The 20117-nt window shown below is 42.2% G+C and overlaps 1 protein-coding gene across 8 annotated transcripts in view; it reads left to right on the forward strand.

The window, feature by feature from the left end:
• TANGO2 (transport and golgi organization 2 homolog) overlaps window positions 1–20117 on the forward strand; it is a 95464-nt gene that overhangs the window by 17212 nt on the left and 58135 nt on the right. For 7 of the 8 annotated variants that reach the window (XR_006275837.1, XR_006275836.1, XM_038373157.2 and 4 more), the window contains exons 2-3: window positions 4621–4740; window positions 18654–18742. Coding sequence is in view for 6 of the 8 variants with exons in the window: in XM_038373157.2 (XP_038229085.1) it covers window positions 4685–4740; window positions 18654–18742 (145 nt within the window). In the remaining 2 variants the exon portion in view is untranslated. Of the gene's footprint in view, window positions 1–2081; window positions 2241–4620; window positions 4741–18653; window positions 18743–20117 lie in introns of those variants that run through there. The other variant, XM_043497889.1, reaches the window with a different exon arrangement.

A 20117-nucleotide genomic window follows, 5' to 3' on the forward strand; every position in this document is an offset into this window, starting at 1 on the left:
TGGAGCAGGGATCAGAATCTGGCCTCAACTCTGAAACGGGTATTGGTTTGTCCGTGAGCCAGCCAGTTAATTTTTTTTTTTTTTTTTTTTTTGTAACTTGGTGTTTTATTGACGGTCTTCTATTGTACAAGAACCTGTGTGTCACTTTTGGTAATAAGGACACGTCTTTAAAATCCTCTGCCTCTTGAAAGACTGCAAAATCTCTCAACTCGCATGACAAGTTTTAATAAGTGCGCCAAGTGCAAATAAGTTCTCTCACTTGTATAGTGTAACAGTTGTCCAACAAAAACAGGGAGGACAATGCTCAGCCATCCTCAGGGCAAGCTGAACTTTCCAGCTCTTCTCACTTTTAAAACTTTGGGTGTGTTTTTGTTAATGTTCTTGCCTTTTATATTTTTATACTGCATACAAACCTCAAGATTGTCTTCACCCTTTTTGTCCATTTTGCTGAATATTTTTTTCCAAATTATGTGAAAATAAAGCAGATACGGCATCTGGGAGAGTAGTGGAAGGAATACTTGTAGTGAGGTAGCTGGACTGTATGCAATTAGCATGACAGTTGGGAAGGCAAAGACGTCCTATTCCTTTCAGTCCTCTTCATTGACTTCCTGTGTTGTGAAAAACGTCTTTCTATTAAGGATGGATGGACTAGGCTCTCTTTTGGAGTCTGTAAATAATGTTCCTTAATTGACCGAGGGTGGCTTGCTGTTTAAATTATGGAAGGCTCAGTTGTGAACATCCTAAAATTCAGTATTTGTCTTGTGGTTTTTTTGTTAATTAAAAACTCTCAGATCCAGAGCGTCTCATGTACTAGTGCAGTATGCCGCCCAAGCTTAACAAAGACCCTTTTAGATATGAGACAGAAATGGAAAGAAGTTGTTGAAACACTTTCTAGCAGTGCATAATACTCCTGTTAACTGTCCATGAATACATGATTCCCATTACCAGAAAACTTGTCTTGTACTCTTTTTAATAAAAAGGAAGAAAAACTTCTGGCACTTTTTTTAACAGAGCTTATGAGGATAACTTGCAGTTAACTGTGGGTCCTTGAGGAATCCATTTTTAAAAACAAAACAAAAAACCCCCAGAGGATTGAACCAGCCAAATTCAATCCTATAAATGTCTCTGCCCTCAGACAACTCCCCACCCCCTTGGAATTTAAAAAAGAGAGAGAGACTTTTTTCCCAGCAAAAACATGGGGCTGGACGGTTGCCATTCGTTGTCTTTTATTTTAAGTATCCTATTCAATCAAGGTATTGTCAGGGCCTGACTGCCAGTTAAATTAAATTATGGCATTGTCTGTGAGAACAACAGTTGAAAGAAATGATAGAAAGCTGTCAGCTAAGGTAAATCTGTTCATAGGCTGTTTTTCATTATAGTGTTACAGTAATAATGTCTAGTGAGTTGAAAGTGGTTTCTATCCTAAACTCAATCTTCAGTCAGTAATAACTTCAGCTAAAATATTCCTTTTGTGCCGAAAACTCCATGCTAGGTCTCAGTTTATGGACTAATTATGTGAGTCATAATGACTTGAGAGGCCAGGTGCTGGAGCAGGTCAAGAATGAGGAACAATTTGTATTAAAAGAACATATCTGCCCAATCAAGATCAGGGACCACTATGCTAGATGCTGTGCACACAGACAGGTAGACTGTCCTTCCCTCAAAGAGCTTGCAATCTAATTAATATCTCCCTTACTGGCTAAAGCTTGAGGGCCTGATCCCCACTTCCATCAATGGGGTTATGTTTGTCTCTCTCTCCTCCTCCCATCCCCCCCTTAGTGGGTATTGGACTGGGCCTTGAAAGAGAATGTCATGGTGTAAACAAGTGGCCTCCTACCAGGCACCCCCTCAGGATAGCCTTGCAAGTGACCTTTCACCTCAGTTGCCCTCTTGGGTAACCTGAAGGACTCCACTTCAGGCTCTTACTTACCAGGAGAGGCATTGTTTATAGTCTTACAAAAATCCCAAAACGTAGTCCATATCTATCACCTCCGTACATACAGTTCTTGTTCTCACCATATCTCATTGTCATCTGTCTTAGGTGCCTTTTCTGTCTTACTCTATCCCTCTTCCAAGACAGTCATCCCAGCCCTTCCTTCTCGGGTGCAACTCTGCTCCCAGCAGAGAGGCTATGAGAGTTCCCTCTAGGAAGAGCATTCTTGCCAGAGGAGCATCCCTCATTCTCACAGTCCCCTCACTGTTCCTCAGGGTCCAGCTCTCCAGCAAAGGGACATCATCTGGTAAGCTCCTCCACTACTCTCCCCCTTCCTTCAATCCTCTCTGGCCCTTGCCTTTGGCTTAGAGTCAACAGGCATCTCCCTCTGCTAGTGCTCTAGCCCTGGATCGCTGGCTTGGAGATGCTGGCCAGCAAACCTCTCTTTCTGCTCTCCTGCCTTCAGCCTTCTCCTAGGAACCACTTTCTGTCTCCAGCAGCTCTCCTCTCCTGCCCTTCTCCTGACTGAACACTTATAGCCCCCCTGGTGCTGCCCTGCCCTCTTAATTGGCCCAGGTGGGAGCACCTGGACTGGAAGAGGCACTCTGAGCCCAGTTTAATTTAATGAGCCAGCTACCCTGTTATACGTGGCTAGAACTGACAGGTAATAGTTACCACTAAAATCAAAGGTTCAAACAATTCTTATTCCACCCAGTAGAGGGCAGTAGTTAACATAGATATCCCTTTCTACTGTAATGAACTGGCTACTATGGGATATCATCAGTCTGCAGTCTTGTGCATCTTCTCTTGACATGTTTGTTTCCTTAAATTGAAAAATAAAATTGCTGTTCCCAGAAGTGCTAAAGTCCTCTGACGTTTCAAATCTCTACCTTTTTAAAAGAAGATTTTTCTATACATGCATTTTGTTTAACACCTGAGTATTAGATCAGTTGTCCTATTTTTACATCTTATTTTCCCTTACACTGAAGATTTTTTCATTCACTATGTGACCCATTTCTGCATTGATTTTTGAGTTTGAGAATCTACTATATGACTTAATATTTTCTTCCGCAGAGCCAACTGGACAGAAATTTTGTCACTAGTTTATGGTATCCCATTTTAACAGAGAATATTCCATATAGCTAAGACATCTCAGTCCTTATCTAATAGAACCTTAAAAATCAGCACTTTATTAAGTCACTGTTTGAAAGAGTAATTATTTTATGTATAGGAGCAGAGATTAAAATACTACTCTGCCCCTCCCTGCACAGTTTTGTCCACTGTGTTGGTTCCCTTTCAGATTAAATAATCTGCAGCAGAGAGCAGTCCTTTGTAGAATATTAGTGACTGGAAGGCTGAATTTGTTGTTCCATGATAGTGACAGCAGGTCAGTTGTAATGCTGAACTGTGACTTGGGAGAAGCCAGCAGCTTGTGTCAGGCTGTTAATTTAAATCTATATAATTGGTGTACTCATAACTCTGCGTTGGATGGTAAAAGTGAAATAGCGTGAATTGTGGAAAAATCTTGCTTCTGATGAAGTTTTAACACGTGAAATATCATGGGAGAGTTTAGCAACGTGCTGTAAAAGAAAAGACTGATTTTTAATTCACTTTGTTTCAGGAAATAAAAGAATAAATATTTCTTCAACCGTATTCTTGATTTATAAAATCTTTAAATTTAATTTTAGTACAACTCACTTCAGGCACTGCTCACCAAGCCAAAATAAATTAATCACTCAGAATGGTTACAGAGTTTAGGTTTTGATTTCTTTTATCCCCATCTCTGTACTCTGAAAATTTTCACACGGGGAAGCTGCTCATTTCAGTGGAAGAGGCTTAAGGATGCTCAGTGAATAGGGTTCTAATAATTGTTTCAGCTGTGGCAAAAAATAAGATCATGGTGCAATTTTATTACCAGACAAGTTTTCATTGGGCCAATGTAGACAATATTTGAAAGCCCTTTTGAGTATCAGATCTGTAAAGAACATTTGTCGTGCCTCTAATCGTGGTCAGAATTTTAAAGTTACTGGGAATGCTGGAAACAGTGTTAATTGAAATATACATTGTTCCCACTCTATATTAAATATATACTCTGTTGCCACTGATATTTTTTCCCCTCTACTACATCGCCTCTTTCCCCCCAGTTTTTAATAGGTAGATCTACAGAAAAGAGTGCTTTTAGTTTCTCATCAAACACTTTTGATTATATTTTTTCCAGTTGTTGCTGCAGTATACATAAGTGTGCTTCTCTAAGTTTGCTTTTTAAAGAAAAAACCTTGACAAGAATGTTTTGCCATATTTGTTGGTGCAGACCAAAGAGCATCACTGTTGCACTGTACTGGCAACGAGTAGAAAAGTCTGAGATAAATCTTTTGTCTTCCCTGCTTTGGCAGGAAAGTTAGTGCTCTAGGTACTGCTCCTAGAATATATCAGTATTCTCTTGTCCACTTGTTTCTTTGCCAGAGTTGTGAATTGAATTCCTATTTAAGCAACACTAGAAGTGATAATCGTGAGGATTTTTGAAGACAAACCATCCATTAAGACAAACATACCATTGAAATCCTGTTGATTTCATTACGGAATGCTGTTAGTGGCAGGAACTTTAAACTCCAGGATGGATGTAAGGTAAGGTTATGCTTCTGGAAATTGCAATGTAATTTTCTTTATTGCATTTATTTTGTTCACAGGTTGTTGCAGTATGACCTTGCACTAACCCTTTGGGAAGAAGCAAGACTTCATCAGACGTTACCCATGTGCATTCTTTTCTTGAAGTTTGATCCTCGTCCAGTTTCAAAAAATGCATACAGGTAATCATAATTATGATTAAAACAAAAAGGCTTTTCTTTACAACCTTAGTTTGATACTTTTACTTTAACCCTGGGCAATAATGCCTAGTCTCAAATTGGAGTCAAGTGCTTCAAATTGTGATGGTATAATGCCAACACTCCATGATGTTGTTTACATTTCTCTTAAATGAACAAAGTCAGTCTGCTCTGAGCTGCGTTCAGCACAGTTTCAGACAGACAACTTTCATTTTTACTAAATTAAACACAAAGCCTAATGTGGATTTTTGTCACACACTATTGGACCTCTGCCCTGTTGCACCTCAGAACTTGCTGATTTGCCCTTTATTTGTACCCTTTGTCTACAGTCTTTTTATATCCAAGCTACTTTGTTCTTTTAGCGTAAGTGTGAAGCACTACATCATATGCTAGAGAATGGCTACCTAGACTATAATAAAAAGTGGCGTGCTGGCATCACATCTTACCTAACTACACGAGGCATGTCTTGTGAATAAATATTATAGGCTTCAGGCTTCAAAGCTATGATCACATAATCTTTTTTATTATGAAATTATATCACAGGAAATTGCTTTAATTGAATGATTTGTAATGTTTTCATCTCTCCGCTGCAATACTTTAAAATGTTACATAATTTTAACACAGTTGAAATACTGAGTTATTTTTAGGATTTATATAATTTTGGTCATAAGGGCCATTTAAATTGCTCCTTTTTTGTATGATTACTGTGTTACAGGAGACAAAATGAACATGTTTTAGTTTTAGCATTCTGTAGTGTTTGAATAAAACTTTTAGTTTCTATTATAAATATTGTGGGGTTTTTTAACTTTATTGGTAAGTCTTAGAGGTTTCTTTTTAAAGGTATGCATCCGATGAAGTGAGCTGTAGCTCACGAAAGCTTATGCTCTAATAAATTTGTTAGTCTCTAAGGTGCCATAAGTACTCCTTTTTTTCATTTTAAATTGCATTTCAATTCAACAAACCGTGGTTTTATGTCTTGAATTTTTGAAGCTAGCTGGAGCTTCAGGAAACCACTGCTTCCAATTTTTAGTTTTGAAAGCGCGCGCGCGCGCTCGCCCTTTTTTTTACATGCGCGCGCACACTTTTATGAATGTATATGATTGTTCATTTACATCTAAGCAAGATGACAAAAATTCTAAGTTAAGATTATACAACAGAAATATCCATAAGAGAAGAAACTATGCAATACTAAAGTCAAAGGATTATCATGGCAATTAAGTGGTATTCAAAGAGGAAAATACATATACTTTGCGCTGTTCATCTGGGATTTCTAAGCTCTCTGTAAATAACTAATGTCATGCTCCAATTAAGGACATCACTGTAGCATTAACTTACAATTTCTCTGCGCTTCCTAGCTTGTCTCCATTTTAATCTTTCCATGTAGCCTTTTAACAAACATTGACTAGCAACTCATGTTTGGAATTTAAAATGTTATGAAGTCCAGAAACGTGTTACAGATAATGTCAGTAAATTTTTACGCAGAACAAGCAAGTTAGATCTTATTGTGGTTTATTTTGAAGCCAATTCTGCTTCATATATTGTGAAGTCTTTGAAAATGGAACTAGATCGGGGTGGACAAACTTTTCGGCCCAAGGGCCACATCTGGGTATGGAAATTGTATGGTGGGCCATGAAGGCTCACGAAATTGGGGGTTGGGGTGTGGGAGGGGGTTGAGGGCTTTTTAGTGGGTCCAGAAATGAGGAGTTCAGTTGTGGGAAGGGCTTCAGGGTGGGGCAATAGGTTGGGGTGCTGTGGAGGGGACGTGAGGGCTCTGGCGGGGGGTGTGGGGCTGGGGATGAGGGTTTGGGGTGCAGGAGGGTGTTCCAGGCTGGGACCAAGAGGTTTGGCGGGCAGGTGGTTGGGGTGCGGGAGGGGGCTAGGGTGCGGGTTCCAGGCAGCGCTTACCTCAAGCAGCTCCCAGAAGCAGTGGCATGTCCCCACTCCAGCTCCTACGCAGAGGCACAGCCAGGCCACTCCGCATGCTGCCCCACCCCAAGTGCTGCCCCTGCAGCTCTCATTGCTGTGGTTCCCGGCCAATGGGAGCTGTGTGGGCGGCATTTGGGGTGGGGGAGGCGTGCGGAGCCCCTTGGCTGCCCCATGTGTAGGAGCCACAGGGGGATATGCCGCTGCTTCCAGGGGCCATGCGGAGCCGGGCAAGCCCTGACCCAGCTTCCTGACTGGAGCGCCGGAGCGGGGCAAGTCCCAGACCCTGCTCCCCCGGTGGGACCTTGACGGCCAGATTAAAATGTCTGAAGGGACAGATGCGGCCCCCGGTTCATAGTTTGCCCACCCCTGGGCCGTACCCTTCTTACCAAAGGCTTGAGTTTCAGAAAAATATGTTGTTCATGCCACCACAGTGGGAGCCTTACGTGACTCTAACAAATAACTCGTCATTCCATCTTCCCTATAGTGCCATTTACTTAGAATTACAGAGTGCTAGTTGCACACATCTTCTCCTTGTAAGGCTTTCCTAAACCTATTCTAGATTTTCAGAAAAATTCTTTTCAGAATGCCACTTTTTGGTAGTGCTCAATGCATTTTAAAACTAAAATGAAATTCTAAATTGTCCATTGACTTTTTTTTTTAATGAAGGGAAACCAAGATGGTAACTGCAGGACAGGTGCCTCTCCCCCCTCTGTGTCTCCATTTCAAGATATCACAGATTCCTATAAGAAAAGGAGTACTTGTGGCACCTTAGAGACTAACAAATTTATTAGAGCATAAGCTTTCGTGAGCTACAGCTCACTTCGTCGGATGCGTTTGGTGGAAAAAACAGAGGGGAGATTTATATACACACACACAGAGAACATGAAACAGTGGGTTTATCATGCACACTGTAAGGAGAGTGATCACTTAAAATAAGCCATCACCAGCAGCAGGGGGGGAAAGGTGGAAAACCTTTCATGGTGACAAGCAAGGTAGGCTATTTCCAGCAGTTAACAAGAATATCTGAGGAACAGTGGGGGGTGGGGTGGGGTGGGGTGGGGGGGGAGAAATAACATGGGGAAATAGTTTTACTTTGTGTAATGACTCATCCATTCCCAGTCTCTATTCAAGCCTAAGTTAATTGTATCCAGTTTGCAAATTAATTCCAATTCAGCAGTCTCTCGCTGGAGTCTGTTTCTGAAGCTTTTTTGTTGAAGGATAGCCACTCTTAGGTCTGTAATTGAGTGATCAGAGAGATGGAAGTGTTCTCCGACTGGTTTTTGAATGTTGTAATTCTTGACGTCTGATTTGTGTCCATTTATTCTTTTCTGTTGAGACTGTCCAGTTTGACCAATGTACATGGCAGAAGGGCATTGCTGGCACATGATGGCATATATCACATTGGTAGATGCGCAGGTGAATGAGCCTCTGATAGTGTGGCTGATGTGATTAGGCCCTATGATGGTGTCCCCTGAATAGATATGTGGACAGAGTTAGCAACGGGCTTTGTTGCAAGGATAGCTTCCTGGGTTAGTGGTTCTGTTGTGTGGTGTGTGGTTGCTGGTGAGTATTCCTACAGATTCCTATAGTTCTCCTTATGGGACCAACAAATGCTAAAATAAGCGCAGTAAATAAGATTTTGAACCAAAAGCAAATACACTGAACCTACACAGTACCAATAAGCTGCCAAGAGAATATTTCTGTTTTTTGGTGGGGGGAGGGAGAACCAGGAGTAATTTTGGTTTTCTAGGTCTGAGAGAAATGAGCTAATTATTGGCAAACCAAATGATATTGATATTAAAGCTACAACACTGAACATAAAACCGACTTAGATAAATGGTTTACAAACATTAGTAGTCATTGTACTGTATTCCAGTGAATTAATTGCTTTCAGAATAAAGGACTCTTGTGGATCACTGAAATTACTTTATAATGAACAAATACATTACAAATAATTGGTTTAAAAAGCAACTTGTCTCCTAGATCACCCTTAAAATACTTAAGAATTTGCTGCTTCTTGACTGTCTTTTCACACTAAACTTATTGGGCCTTTGTTCCCCCCACTTTGCTTTGGCATGAAGAAGGCAGTTATTTGTGGTCATTTAGTGTTTTGTTGTAAGCTTGTGTGGGCTTTTTTGGTAGGTGGGTAAGAACATTGTGAAGTAATGCTTAAACAGTTAGGGCTTTCTGTGAAGAAGGGACTATTCATTTTTAGTAAGCAGTGACACTTTATTTTTAAGACTCTCCTATCCCACATTATGTATGTTCTTGGAAAGTTTTTTATATATTTTTCTGCTTAACAAAACCAGGTCTACTGCCAAGATGATACTTTTGTTTTATCTGTAGCAGAAAAAAATCGTATTGGATAGGTAGGGTCCTACCAAATTCACGGTCCATTTGGATCAATTTCACGGTCAGAGGATTTTAAAAATTGTAAATTTCATTATTTCACCTATATGAATCCTGAAATTTCATGGTGTTGTAATTGTAGAGATACTGACCCAAAAAGAAGTTTAGGGTGGGGGGTGTTCGCAAGGTTATTGTGGGGCGGGGGGGTGAAGATACTGTTACCCTTACTTCTGCACAGCTGCTGGTGGCGGCGCTGCCTTCGGAGCTGGGCTGTTGGCCAGCAGCCACCACTCTCCAGCTGCCCAACTCTGAAGGCAGCGCCATTGCCAGCAGCAGCACAGAAATAAGGATGGCATGGTATGGTATTGCCTCCCTTAGTTCTGTGCTACTGCTGGCAGGGCGTTGCCTTCAGAGCTGGACAGCCAGAGAGTGGCAGCTGTTGGCTGGGTGCCCAGCTCTGAAGGCAGTGCAGAAGTAAGGGTGGCAATAATGCAACCTCCCCTAAAATAACCTTCTGACCCACACCCACCCCCCGTCACTCCCTTTTGGATCAGGACCCCCAATTTGAGAAACACTAGTCTCCCCCATAAAATCTGTATAATATAGGGTAAAAGAACACAAAAGACCAGATTTCATAGAGGGGAGACAAGCTTTCAGGTCTGTGATGCATTTTTCATGGTCGTGAATTTGGTAGGGCCTTATGAATTGGGAAGAGCTTGACAGTGCTACAGTGAAGCTAATCTGCAAACTTGCACTTTTATAGGAAGTTTGGATAATCTTAATAGCCTAATTCTCAATATAGACATGGAGTAACTTTATTGCCAACTCCGGTTTTTGTTCTTTAGGCTTGTTTAGTTTGTGTAGTTAGTTGTTGCATTAAGACAATAGGTTGAGCTTCCAATGCTGACTGCCAAAGATTTTAAACAATAGCAAATGTTGTTGGCTTTTTGTCAGAAAAGATGTGGGTGCACAGACACAGAAGCCCAAACTTTCATTTTGTTTCCAGAGCTTCACCGTTAGCACGGGGATGAAATGGCAGTATGGGATGATCCAGTGGGTATTGGAATGCATTGTACATGAGTGTATTGGTTTAATAATTGAGAGAAGTTGTGTTTTAAAGGTTAAAAAAGCCCGAGTACTTGCTCTGGATTCCTCTGAGGCAATCTAACCATATTGACTTTTCATATCCTACTTGCTTTGTGTTCATATCCTGCCTGACATAAAATTATGTAGTCTCTTAATTTGGCTGGTTTGTGTTTCCACAAGGCCTAAAAAATTTATTTTTAAAATGCCCTTGCTTCATATGTTCCTTACATGTCCAGCCGTATTTTAAATGCACATGAGCTTGCCTGTTAAGTCTCCAAGCACCAATTATAACTACATAAATCCTAAAACAGAAGACAGTGCACATAGCTAGAAAAAAATTCTTAACTTTATATCTTCACTAGGCCTGAGTAAAACCCAGCATGGTTTAATACAATATTTGTTTGACTTTCTAAACTTGTATAATTTAGATTTAGACAGTATGTCAAGAGCTGCAACATGTTTTGCAAAGCACAACACAGCGCTCTGAGTGAGAAAAGCTTATTACCAAATATAAACAGAGAATTTCATCTGACAATGTTTTTCAATTACATATTGTATTTCTTAACCTCCTAGTAGCCTTTGATTATGGAGCCTCCATGTGCCTCCTGCATTTTGTTTGCTGCAGTGGCCAAATTTCAGTAAGGATTAAAATGTTTCTCTGTACTGTTACTAGGAAGCTCAAACTCTGCCCTCTTGTAACATTTCCTGGCTAGGGTGCCCAGATGACAAGAACAAAATATCAGGACCTGTGGGGGGGCAGCCACAGGCTCGCTCATGGTTTTTTGCTGCCCCAAGCAAAAAGCCGGAGTGCCATCAAAGCAAAATATCAGGACAAATGGCGTCCTGACCGTACATCGGTCGGGACGCAGCACAAACAACTAGATATCGGGACAGTCCCGATTTTATCGGGATGTCTGGTCACCCTATTCCTGGCTGGCATGAAACAAGGCTATGCTCTTTCCCTTTCGCTTGCCCTTATCTATGAAAGATTAGCACATACCAGTAAAGTAAGACTCAGACAAATGATCTTGATGCTCAGTTTTCACTGTGGGGATGGGTCTAAGACGGAATGACCGTCCCATCTAGGCCCTGGTTATTTAAAGGTGAATGGAAGACAAAGAGGCTATTTCTTTCTTCATTCTATATTTAAATAAATTTTATATACAATAATGTATTACAAACTACATTATAAGGACGTGATTAAGGTTGCAAAGTCAAGCTCTCTGAAGTTAAGACATGCCAGAATTAAGGTTGCCTGTGTAACCTTAATTTGACTCCCTGTGTATTATGTAGAGTCTTTAGTTACATGACCATATACTATTTCTTTTGTCCACAGGACACCTGCCTCATTCAGAGCACAGGGTGGACTTGCTCTGGAGTTGAATCAGAGTTGCAGCATAATGGAGGCATTGTCTGTAAAACCTCTGCCTCATTTGTTGCAGAAGTTGGAATAGTTAATGAAGCAGGGGACTTCAGGCAAATAAACAATGATTTCTTGGTTATACAGTTGAATGCTGCCTGGAGAACTGGATTCTATCCGTGTTTCTTCCAAAGTTTTCTTATGTGATGCTAGGCAAGCCTCTTTAAACAGACTTTTCTCAGGTGATCACTAGTTGTGTCTGCCTCATTTTTTGGGTGTCCGGCTAGATTCCTTGGGGTATGATTTGCAGAAATGCTGAGCACTCACAACAGCGGCTGAAGTCATTGGGATCTGTTCTTGAATACATAAAGTGCAGTATAATGCTAAGTACTCTGAAAAATCAGGTCCTGGTTATCTCAAATTTGGTACCCAAAGTTAGTGGAAACTTTTGACGTTAATCTTTAAAATGGGGATAATACCACTCCTTAACCTCAGACGAGTACTGTGAAGATTAATTAACTAATCTTTATGAAGCACTCAGATAAGTGCCGTAGAATAGTCCATGAATAAATTAATAATTCTGTCTTCAGAGCAGGGTTTGAATAGTGTGAGTAAATAGGGAATGGGGCAACACTTTGAACAATGAGGGTACAATAACTACTGAGTGAGCACCATCTATCTTGAGTCCTGAATGAGGGACGGGTACTCTGGGTAAAAATTAGTACAAGTATCATAATACACTTGCACATATTCAGCATTATTGCTGTGTTCAGCCTCCAGCATTAATGTGTTTTTAAATTCTTTGCTCCAGAGCTTGCTTCCAAGGAGAGGAAAGGCTAAGCTTTCCTACTCCAAAAGATAACTGGGTTTTATTTTGCCTTATTTTCAGTTGTGCCTCTGACTGGTTTTCTGGAAGACTTGCCTCCTGCTCAATGGCAGGAACTCTTGGGTGGCAAGTTTACTCAGTATGGTAGCATGCAGTGGACCATAGGAGCCTTGGCTTACATTGTATCCTCCACTACCACTGTCTCTAAGGCTTGGTCTACAGTACATGTTTATTTCGGAATTAGCCGAGTTATAATAATAACTCGAAATAAAACTGGTTCCGTCCACACAACCAAATCAGTTTTTTCGATTTTAAAGGGCTCTTTACTCCAATTTCTATACTCCACGGAAGAGGAGTAGCGCTAAAATCGAGATCGCGGTTCCGGGTTACAGGTACTGTGGACGCAATTCGACAATATTGGCTTCCGAGAGCTATCCCAGAATGCTCCCTTGTGACCACTCTAGACAACGCTCTAAACTCCAATGCACTAGCCAGGCAGTAAAAGCCCCGGGAACTTCTGAATTTCCTGTTTGGTCCCCATCAGCACAGATGACCATCAGTACAGTCCACCATCACAGGCGACCACGCAGAGTCCACCCTCTCAAGAGACTACGCAGTCCCGGATTTGCAGATGAGCTCCAGCATGGTCCGAATGGGAGGTACTGGGTCTCATTGCATGTTGTGGAGACTAATCTGTTTATGGCAGAACTACGTTCCAAAAAAAGGAACGCAAATATGTACGCTAAAGTCTCCAGGGCCATGACTGAAAGAGGCTACTCCAGAGACACAGAACAGTGTCGTACAAAAATCAAGGAGCTAAGGCAAGCGTACCAAAAAGCCAGGGAGGCAAACGGGCGCTCTTCGAGACACCATTGAATTCCTGAAGAAACTACAATCCATTAGTGATCTTCCTAAAAACACCGTCCTGGCCTCTGTGGATGTAGAAGCCCTTTACACCAACATTCCACACAAAGATGGACTACAAGCTATCAGGAACAGTATCCCTGATAATGTTGCGGCAAACCTGGTGGCTGACCTTTTTGACTTTGTCCTCACCCATAACTATTTCACATTTGGGGACAATATATACCTTCAAATCAGCGGCCCTGCTATGGGAACCCGCATAGCCCCACAGTATGCCAACATTTTTATGGTTGACTTAGAACAATGCTTCCTTAGCTCTCGTCCCCTAATGCCCCTACTCTACTTGCACTACATTGATGACATCATCATCATCAGGACCCATGGAAAAGAAGCCCTTGAGGAATTTCACCATGACTTCAACAATTTCTATCCCACCATCAACCTCAGCCTAGACCAATCCGCACAAGCGGTCCATTTCCTGGATGCTACTATACTAATAAGCGATGGTCACATAAACACCACCCTATACCGGAAACCTACTAACCACTATACTTACCTACATGCTTCCAGCTTCCATCCAGGACACACCACACGATCCGTTATCTACAGCCAAGCTCTACGATACAATCATATTTGCTCCAACCCCTCAGACAGAGACAAACACCTACAAGATCTCTACCAAGCATTCTTACAACTACAGTACCCACCTGCTGAAGTGAAGAAACAGATTGACAGAGCCAGAAGAGTACCCAGAAGTCACCTACTACAGGACAGGCCCAACAAAGAAAATAACAGAACGCCACTAGCCATCACCTTCAGCCCCCAACTAAAACCTCTCCAACGCATCATCAAGGATCTACGGCCTATCCTGAAGGACGACCTATCACTCACAGATTTTGGGAGACGGACTAGTCCTTGCTTATAGACAGCCCCCCAACCTGAAGCAAATACTTTCCATCAACCACACAACAAAAACACTAACCCAGGAACCTATCCTTACAACAAAGCCCGATGCCAACTTTGTCCACATATTTATTCAAGTGAGACCATCATAGTACCTAATCACATTAGCCATGCCATCATGGGCTCATTCACCTGCACATCTACGAATGTGATATATGCCATCATGTGCCAGCAATGCTGCACTGCCATGTACATTGGCCAAACCGGACAGTCTCTATGCAAAACAATAAATGGACACAAATCTGACATAAGGAATCATAACATTCAAAAACTGGTAGGAGAACACTTCAACCTCTCTGGCCACCCAGTAAAAGATTTAAGGGTGGCAATTTTGCAACAGAAAAGCTTCAAAAACAGACTCCAACAAGAAACTGCTGAGCTTGAATTAATATGCAAACTAGATACCATTAAATTGGGTTTGAATAGAGACTGGGGGTGGCTGGGTCATTACACACATTGAATCTATTTCCGCATGTTAAGTATCCTCACATCTTCTTGTCAACTGTCTAAATGGGCCATCTTGATTATCACTACAAAAGTTTTTTGTTTTTTTTTTTTTCTCCTGCTGATAATAGCTCATCTTAACTAATTAGCCTCTCACCGTTTGTATGGCAACTTTCAACATTTTTTTTATATATTTAATCTTTTTACTATGTTCCATTCTATGCATCTGATGAAATGGGCTGTAGCCCACAAAAGCTTATGCTCTAATAAATTTGTTAGTCTCTAAGGTGCCACAAGTACTCCTGTTCTTTTTGCGGATACAGACTAACTGTGAAGCCCCATACATGCTGCTTCTACCGTGAGCTGCATGCAATTATGGGGGGTGACAACACTACTACCCCACCACTGTCCATGGACACCTGCAAGGGGGAGTAGCATGGAGCAAGGAGGATGAGTTTTTGGAGGATGAAGAGGAGGAGGACAGTGCACAGGCAGCAAGTGGGGAAGCTGTTTTTCCCCCCTAGCCAGGAACTATTCTTAACGCTGGAGTCAATAGCCTCCCCCTATTCCCAAAGCATGCTCCTGGACCATAACCCTGGAGAAGGCACTTCTGGTGAGTGAGAGTTTGATCGGAGCCACGGAGTGGGGGGGAAACCCAGCCGGCTGGGCTGTTCGCGTTTTTAGTTTAAAGGGCTCATTGCTGCTCAGAGCCTCATCGGAGCCCCGTGATAGGTGGTGTGTATGGGCGGGGGAGGGTGTTGTGTGAAGTGATCATCCCAGAGAGCCCGCCAGCTGCCTGCAAGCTGGATTCTGTTGCCTGGCCACTGCCTGCAAGCTGAATTCTGTTGCCTGGCCTCATGTGATGGCTTACTCACACCAAAGTGGCAGGCACTTAAGTATAAGAGGCAAAATGAGACCCTGTACAGAAAGAACATGTGCTGTATACTGTGAATTGCCTGTTTCACTGAGAAAGTGTCCCCTTTGTTCTCTAAAATGTATCTTTCTTTTTTTTTTTTTTTTTTTTTTTTTTTTTTTTTTTTTTTTTTTTTAAATACTACCCTTCCTTTTTCTCCTCCTGCAGCAGGCGCAAATGTTTCAGTGCGACCCCTATCTACTCTGTCCCAGAGGCTGGTCCAGATTAGAAGGCGGAAAAAACAAACTCGGGATGACATGTTTGCTGAGCTCATGCAGTCCTCCCGCACTGATAGGGCCCAGTTGAATGCGTGGAGGTAAACAATTGCGGAGTTCTGTAAAGCGTTGCATGAATACAAAGAGAGGAGGGATGTGCGTGATGAGAGCAGGCACGATGCTATGGTCAAGCTCATGGGGGAGCAAACTGACATGCTCTGCTGTATGGTGGATCTAATGGGGGAAAGGCAGCAAGACCTCAGACTGCTGCTGCAGCCCCTGAATAACCATCCTCTCTCCCTCCTCAAGTTCCATAGCCTCCTCACCCAGATGCCCAAGAACACAGGGTGGGGGGAGGCTACAGAGACCCACACAGACAACCCCAGAAGTTTGCACAAGCAGTAGAAAGCTGGCATATCTTAAATTTTGATTTGGTTTCTGGACTTGTCCTTCCACCCCCCAACCCAATACTTCCCCTTCCCCATCTAGCTTTTGATTTCTCTCACTGTTTTGATAATAAAGAATGGTTTTTAAACAATTGTGACTTTATTTCCTTTCCTTCACATAGATAGATATAAATATATAGGGGGTGGGTAACTTTAAGAGAAACACAACTCGCATCGTACCCTGGCCAGTCATGAAACTGGCTTTCAAAGCTTCTCTGATGTGCAGCGCGCCCTGCAGCACTCTTCTAATCGCCCTGTTGTCTGGCTGTGCAAAACTGACCACCAAGCGAGTTGCCTCAACCTCCCATCCTGCCATAAACATCTTCCCCCTTACTCTCACAGATATTGTGGAGCACACAACAAGCAGCAATTACAATTGGAATATTGGTTGTGCTGAGATCTAACCGAGTCGGTAAACTGCGCCAGCGCGCTTTCAAACGCACATTCTACCACCATTCTGCACTTGCTCAGTCTATAGTTGAATTGCTTCTTACTACTGTCCAGGGTGCCTGTGTACGGCATTAATGGGTTGGCTGGGTCCCCGAGGATAACTATAGGCATTTCAACATCCCCAACAGTAATTTTCTGGTCTGGGAAGTAAGTTCCTTCTTGCAGCTGTTCAAACAGACCAGAGTTCCTGAAGGTGCGAGCGTCGTGCACCTTTCCTGGCTATCTCATGTTGATGTCGGTGAAACGTCCCTTATGATCCACCAGTGCTTGCAGCACCATTGAAAAGTACCCCTTACGGTTTATGTACTGGCCGCCCCTGGTGTTCCAGGGCCAAGATAGGGATATGCGTTCCGTCTATCGCCCCGCCGCAGTTAGGGAACCCCAGCGCATTAAAGCCATCCACAATTGTCTGCACATTTCCCAAAGTCACTACCCTTGATAGAAGCTAGTCAATGATTGTGTTGGCTACTTACAGCACAGCAGCCCCCACAGTAGATTTCCACTCTCCAAACTGATTCCTGACTGACAGGTAGCTGTCTGGCATTGCAAGCTTCCACAGGGCTATGGCCACTCACTTCTCAACTGTGAGGGCTGCTCTCATTTTGGTGTCTTTGTGCTTCAGGGCAGGGGACAGAAAGTCACAAAGTTCCATGAAAGTGGCCCTACACATACGAAAGTTTCTCAGCCACTGGGAATCATCCCATACCCGCAACACTATGTGGTCCCACCAGTCTGTGCTTGTCTCCTGGACCCAGAATCGGCGTTCCACAGCGTGAACCTGGCCCAACGTGCCATCTGTGTCCATATCCTCATCAGTATAGTAATCGTGCTGTCATCACTCCCTCGCCTGGTTTTGCAGATACTGCACATACTGCTGGATAAAGCACGAGGTATTTACAGTGGTCAAAACTGCAGTGGATATCTGATCGGGCTCCATGGCGATGGCGCCTGCACGGGTAATCCTGGAAAAAGGGCGCGAAACGTAGGAGAGCAGAGTGGCAGCGGAAGCTGTGCTGTTTGGTTCACGGTAGCCAAACAAAAGCTGAAACTGGTTGTCTTCTGTGGCTTTCATGGAGGTGGGAGTCCAGGACAGACAACATGGAGAAGCTTGGAAGCGTGGCAATAGCGGAAGAGCAGAGTTGGTGATGGAAGCTGTGCTGCTCAGTTCACGATGGCCAAGCAGAGTTGGCAGCGGAAACATTCGATGAGGAAGAGAGAGAGTAGATAGTAGAGATTACATAGGAAGATGAGAAATGGATTCAGAGTAGCAGGAGAGCAGCAGTGCACCGTCTGCTGAAAGCAGTATGGCGTCTGCACGCCAAAGAGGCGCAAAACGATTTTCTGATGACACACACCCAGAAACACCTGCAAGAATGTTTTTGCCCCATCGTGCACTGGGAGCTTAACCCAGAATTCCAATGGGTGACGGGGACTGCGGAAACTGTGGGATAGCTAGCCACAGTGCACTGCTCCGACATTCGATGCTAGCCTTGGTACTGTGGACGCAATCTGCCGAATTCATGCTCTTTAGTGGGGTCCCAGAAAACCAAATATATTAAATAGCTTCCGAAAATTCGAATAGAATTTTGAAATTTCGTACTGTAGATGTACCCTTAACGTCAAAAAAACCCAAAGGAGGTTTACTAGTCTCAGGCTAAACAACTGAGTGAGGAGTGAAAGGCTTGCAACATATCTTCATAGAAGCAAACTTACTCCCTTTTTCTTTAATTTTTCAGTAATACAAGAAGCTATTTGTAACTAAGTACAAAATCTTTAAATGGAGATGTGATTTCCCTCAGAAGTTCAGCAACTTTGGTTCTGTTTTTGGGGATCATGCTAATTAAATTTTATCTGAGAGATTCTGTGTAGAGTGTTAAATTCATTATTGGAGGATCTGTATTTCATGTTATCTTGGAAGAACAATACCTTCGTGATCAGCTCTTCCAGCTACAAAAATGTACTGTTTTTTAGGGGGAGTGGGGAACAGAAAATTACAAGTCTTGCATACTTGATCTGTGCACTACCTGAAATTCATAGTCTTCCTCTTGTCCTACAGACTTATCCTAGCAGCTAATAGGGATGAATTTTACAACAGACCATCAAAATCAGCAGACTTTTGGGACAGCAGCAATGAAATCCTTAGCGGTATGTAACTTTTTAATGGAATCTTGTCTTGAATCTCTCTCCCCATGTACTTTTGTTTGCAAATCTACAAAAACATTGTTGGAAATACAAGAACATTCAAAGGTTATAAGAACCTGTCTTCACATGTGATAGTTGAAAACCAGTTTATGGGCTTGAAAAAGGAATGGGCCTTATTTGTATTGTTTTGTATGTTTTCTTTAATCTGTACTGTAACTTCTTAAGAACTTTAATGGGTGGCTTGTAAACCTGAACTCTGGAATGAAGTGATTCAGAGCTGCAGTAAACCTATGCAATGGATACTTTGACGACAATTTGTAAATCAGCTGTGACAACTCATAGTCACATTTTATATAAAGTCCACTGAGTTTTGTTGCATTTAGTTGACTACAAAAAAACTTCATCATATGTTCTCCAAAAGCCACAGTTCAAGCAGTGTAGTGAAAATCCATTATACCATCTAACATAATTAGTTATTTAGTAACCTCAATAACTCTCTGGAAAACGGAATTACAGAATAGTAGTCAGTGACTTAAAAATTGTTAAAAGGAAATGAAATTTTAAAAATGTATGGCTCATTTCTTATCAGTTCGAAATTTTTTTGACAAATGACCAACGTTGTTTTGGTTTGAGCGTTCTGCCAGGCTGCTGCTGTTACGCTGTAGAGTAACCCAGTTGTCTAGTTGATGAGAATCTGTCTTTAAATACAGTTGCAATTTGATGACATCTCCATAGTCTCCGAAATAAAAATGTGAGGCTCAAGTAGACAGTGTTGTTTAAATAGAACTTTCTGACTCCGCACAGAATTTTCATTGATGTTATGTGGTGGTGTCATTGGCAGAGAGGTCTGTAAGGATAAATTACTCCCACTGCACTGCAGCTTCCTCGCTTTCTGAAATTCTGGCTGACGTTCCAGAATTCCTGCCAGACACTCTGGATGCTGCCTCCCTTGTTACACAGCGGCCAAGGGGGAGGAACAAAATACTTAAATGTTGAAATCATAACATTAACTGAATAGTAGCCTGTAGCAAAGTGTAATAGATAATAAAATCCATTTTTGATGTTTTACTCTTATTGTATACTCTTCCCCCTCCTCCCTGGCTGGTGTTTGTGGCAATTCAGTGCAAGGGGCTTTAGCTGTGCAGATCTGATTAGTACACTGTTTGAATTAATAATGCACTTCTTTCAAATGAAAGTAGCAAGGCAAAAAAGTAAATATATCCAATTCATTCATTCATTGCCTGTTGTCACTTATTATTGATGATCATTCTTGACACTTAAAATGTTGCTTGTTGTTCTGTACTGCTGTTCCATAACTTACAGGCATTGTCCATCATAGCTACGATGGCTGATATTCATTCTTTACTCTTCTTACAAT

Source organism: Dermochelys coriacea, chromosome 15, assembly GCF_009764565.3.
Source record: "Dermochelys coriacea isolate rDerCor1 chromosome 15, rDerCor1.pri.v4, whole genome shotgun sequence".
In the NCBI taxonomy this organism is placed as follows: Eukaryota; Metazoa; Chordata; order Testudines; family Dermochelyidae; genus Dermochelys; species Dermochelys coriacea.